The following is a 4,099-nucleotide window of genomic DNA, read 5'->3' as shown; positions in this document are numbered from 1 at the left end:
GGGAATCTCCCGCGTCTTGCATGCCTTGTATTCTTGTTTCTTGCGTTTTTTTGACAAGTTGCTCTGAGTGAATCCCTCCGTCCGCTCGTTGTTGCGGTTGTGTGGTGGGCAGATTGCGTTGCGCTGGTCCGGCAAAAAAAGGTATGAAACTGGCCTGAAAAGGCCGCCTCAGAGCAGAAGGAAATCGCCCCCGATCCAGATGGCCCTCGCGCGTTCGCCGTATACCCCCCCTCCCCCCCCCCTCCAAAAAAAAAGTTCTATTCTTGTGACTTTAATCAACCCCAAAAAGGGAACCTGGGCTGGATGGTCCCCACCTGCGCATGATAAGCCCTATTTGTCATCAATTCGGACACTGAGTATCTAGGTTGTTACCCGCTACTTGACCAATGGAACTAACTCTCGGCTTCTTGGCATTCCTGCTAAGAATCTCTTTTTCTGCTTTTTCTTCGGTTGTGGCTGCGAAGCTCCATTGCGCATTTGAATACTCCGCATCGTCAGACAATGTTGATACATCAGAGTCGTCCATGATAGGAGCTGCCTCGGAAGCTGTCTGGCTATGAGATGTTGAATGAAGAAGCTGAGATTGAGCCGTTGAGTTTGTTTCATTTGCTGTCCTAATAAATTCGTCCCTCTTTTCCTTTGCCCAGTCCCGACCATTTCGATATGCGCATGCTCCTTGCTGAAAGGTCCCCAGGTCACTGGTCATCGACCAGCCTTTGAGCTGGGTCATAATATACTCAGGGCGACTGCCTGGGCCTTCAGGCTCAGCGAGATGAGTTGTATATAGCTTGAGTGTACCGCCATGATAAGTCGACGTAAGAGTGTAAGCACTGTTGTCGTAAGTTGATCCGTCTTGTTGATATGACTGGAGAGCGTGCATACCCCGAGCGCCTAGTGCGCCATCATAGCAAGCCTGCCGTGTAGCTACAGCCAAGGATACATCAGGGCCTTTTGCTTCCAAAAAGAAGTTTGGTACCATTGGAAGGTCATCTTGCGTTGATGGAATGATATGGTCACTAAGTTTGTTGCGGATTTGACGATCAAGCTGTTCAGGACGCGCGCCGTAGAAGTGATCTGGTTTGGCCTGAGCCAGTGTGCCATCAGTTAAAGGAGCAAGATTTCCAAAGAGGTAATCCCCTCCAACACACTTAGCGTCACCAACATCGCCATCAAGAATGGGTACAACCGAACTTGTAATTGGTTTCTCCTTAGATGCATATGCGTCTGCTTCTCGGAAGTCTTCAAAGCGATCTTCAGAAAACTTTGAGGGCGAAAGTGAAGCTCTTGGTTGTGCTAGTCTTTCATTGATCTCCGTCCAGTTACTCGGTTTTGATGGCTTGCGACGGTCCGGATACCTATATTCCGGTGGATAGACTCCATGATCGATTAGGTGCTGCTGGAAGTTCCGACTATAGGCTGTGGTGCTTGTGGACTTCGTGGTGCCCTTAGTATCACCAGTTTGTGATGATGGAGGAGATTCTGCGCGCCGCTTTCTACTACGAGACCTTGATTTGTTTGAGTTCATTGGTTGATCGCGGAAATTTTCGGGTTTGGGATACTGGGTTAAAATCGTAAGCACGGATATGTGTGCGTGGATTTGCAGTTACATACATTTCTAAGGTCGGACAGGTCAGGTCCTCCCAGTCTTGAAATCCTCTTTATCTGCTTTAAACAACTGGGGGCAGAATCGTGGAGAAAGTCAGGAGCAAACTGAACAGGTTCACGGCCTTTGTTGAGCTCAGCGAGATATCGTCGAGTTATAAACCTATGGGTTGGTCTCGGGCGACTGTTTCTTCGGTCCAGCTCTTTTAGTGCTTCTTTGGTTAACCAAATCTTTGACAGGTTATCCCAATACGCTGATGCTGAATCGCTGAGCTTCTGCCTTTTCAACTGATATCGCGAAGTGTTGTAATGTGACCCAGGATGCTGACGCTTGCGGGATGGGCTGAAGGTCGCTGACCAAGGCATATGGTGATGAATCTTTTTGGTATCTCTATAGTGCAGTATGCTCCGAGGACCGAAAGAGCAAGGAGTTCTTATAATCGCATCGCAGAATTATTTCATGTGCTTATCCGGAAATGATTGCTGGGGCCAACTGTCGGCTGTTGAAAACGTGAGGCATGCCTGGGAGACAGCAGCAGTCCTGGATAGATGCTCCTGTAACACGTGGTGTCGAGGCTGCTGGGTGCGGTGCGTCCCCGGACTGGACCGGACCGGACCGGACCAAATATGAATCATATCCACTCATTAATTAATCCACGCTTACCCACCTCAACCAACAGTCAAAGACCCCAAACCTCCGACACCCACAATTGATCGGCCAAATCACTTCTTATCGTGTTCGTCATACAAGCAAGCAAAGATCCTCAACGGTCAGGAGTAACAGAGCCGCGCAGGAAGATCGGCGCCGCTGACGCCGATTCCAATGAAGTTCTAGCGGCCCTAGTATTAGAAGAAGGACGCCATGGCGGGGGCAGCACGTCCGGTTTCCAGGCAATTCTTCATTTCAAGTCTACTGTTTCAACTGGGGATCTACTACTTTCAAATCCTTATTTAGAGCCGAATGATCAAATACTTCTCCCGATCTCTTCAGTTGCCACTGATCACTTTATACCACACACCCGCATATCCGGATGGAAATTCACATAGTTTCAGCTGATGATGTTGGGGACACGGCGAAGCTGGAAGAGAAAGCTGCAAGTCTGGTAGGTGAAGCCCAAAAACTGATTTGAAGTAATAATTTGCTAAGTATATTATAGGCTGGGGAGAACGTTGTTTTAGATTCTTCTCAAACCATTGGCAAAAACTTCCAAACGGTTGACTCATCGGTTCGTGCTATACTTATCATCAAGAAAAGCGCTGAAGGAGCTGTTAGAGTGTTTGGGAAAGACATAAGAAATGTGGTCACTGGTCCGAATGAAGATGGATTCGTTATTGTTGCTGTAAAGGAGGGAGAGACTTGCAGGTTGCTAGGAACACCTACGATCCGATACTTTCGCTGCTTAAGGTCCTGAAATCTACCGGGGATCATTGGGAGCCGTTAGGAGGTTGCGAAAGAAACGGCTTTCGTCCGCGGTCAGTGCCATTAGGTTCATTACGAGCAGTGTCGTCCTGGTACATTTTGTTCTGGCATGCGTGGTTCCAGCATGTATTGAATTAATAATTCACTTAATCGGAGAGAAAACTGCAACGTTCCACTTAATCCAAGAGTTGATCCCAAGCCAATTTCAATAGATGGTAGCGGTACGCCAATGTATGGACATCTCATCTCTAAGTTGACATCGTTTGCCTGGTACTGCTGCAAAAAGCTGAGAAGACTGCTGAGTGTGAGATTTAAGACCTGTCCGCTGGGATGGATCTCCGCATTAGATGTACCGGTGATGTTAGCATCAGGACTCAACGCCTTAGCTATAAATGCTATTAGCCTCGACTGGCAAGTGTAAAGGTGTTTTGAGACCTTACTTATCGTGCCTCGGCGATGTGTTGATGGGGAACTCTCAAACCTCGTACTTCTCTCTCCAGAAGTAATCTCTTGAAAGGTGGGATAATCCTCTTCAATACGTCTCCGCTTTCTATGCTGTAAGTCCTCCGTACCCACAATGGGCCATGGGGAAACGCTTTCGATTTTGGAAGGCAGATTCGGGACTGGCTCTTGCTCTTGGGAGTATCAGTATCAGGAGATAACGGTAATAAAAAGTGGGTTACATACCACTTATGTTGGCAATTCTCGAAATTTTACGTTTTCGACAGGAAGAAACCAGCGCAGCAATAGAATATGTGGAGCAAAGTTCCGCGGCAGTAAGACTTAAAGCATTTGGTCGCGGAGCAGACTTCCACCAGAGCCGAAGCTTTGGGACGAGCTCCCTAGATGTTTCTGTACTCAATATCGACATTGGTGCTGCTAGAGTGCCTAGAAGATAGACTTCGGCGCCGATGGTCAGAAAAATATCTGTTAGGTTATTGCACAGTCGCTGCCGCTCGCCGCGGCGCTGTTTTGTACGCTTCGCGAGAGACATTTCGTCCTCTCGTAATATTTCGTAGTACGTAGTAAATCCATCAATTTGGTAGGAAAGCAACGGACAAGGAGTATCACCAAATG

At 47.9% G+C, this 4,099-nt stretch overlaps 1 protein-coding gene across 1 annotated transcript; it reads right to left on the bottom strand.

The window, feature by feature from the left end:
* Window positions 1–340: 340 nt before the first annotated feature.
* Window positions 341–1,613, bottom strand: HCAG_04638 (predicted protein; the record flags this gene model as incomplete). Its single annotated transcript, XM_001540748.1, has 2 exons — window positions 341–1,558; window positions 1,608–1,613. 2 exons carry the CDS (start codon window positions 1,611–1,613, stop codon window positions 341–343), a joined length of 1,224 nt encoding a protein of 407 aa, XP_001540798.1.
* Window positions 1,614–4,099: the final 2,486 nt, after the last annotated feature.

Source organism: Histoplasma capsulatum, genomic scaffold, assembly GCF_000149585.1.
Source record: "Histoplasma capsulatum NAm1 scaffold_4 genomic scaffold, whole genome shotgun sequence".
Lineage (NCBI taxonomy): Eukaryota > Fungi > Ascomycota > Eurotiomycetes > Onygenales > Ajellomycetaceae > Histoplasma > Histoplasma mississippiense.
This window is presented reverse-complemented; position numbering and strand designations above follow the sequence as displayed.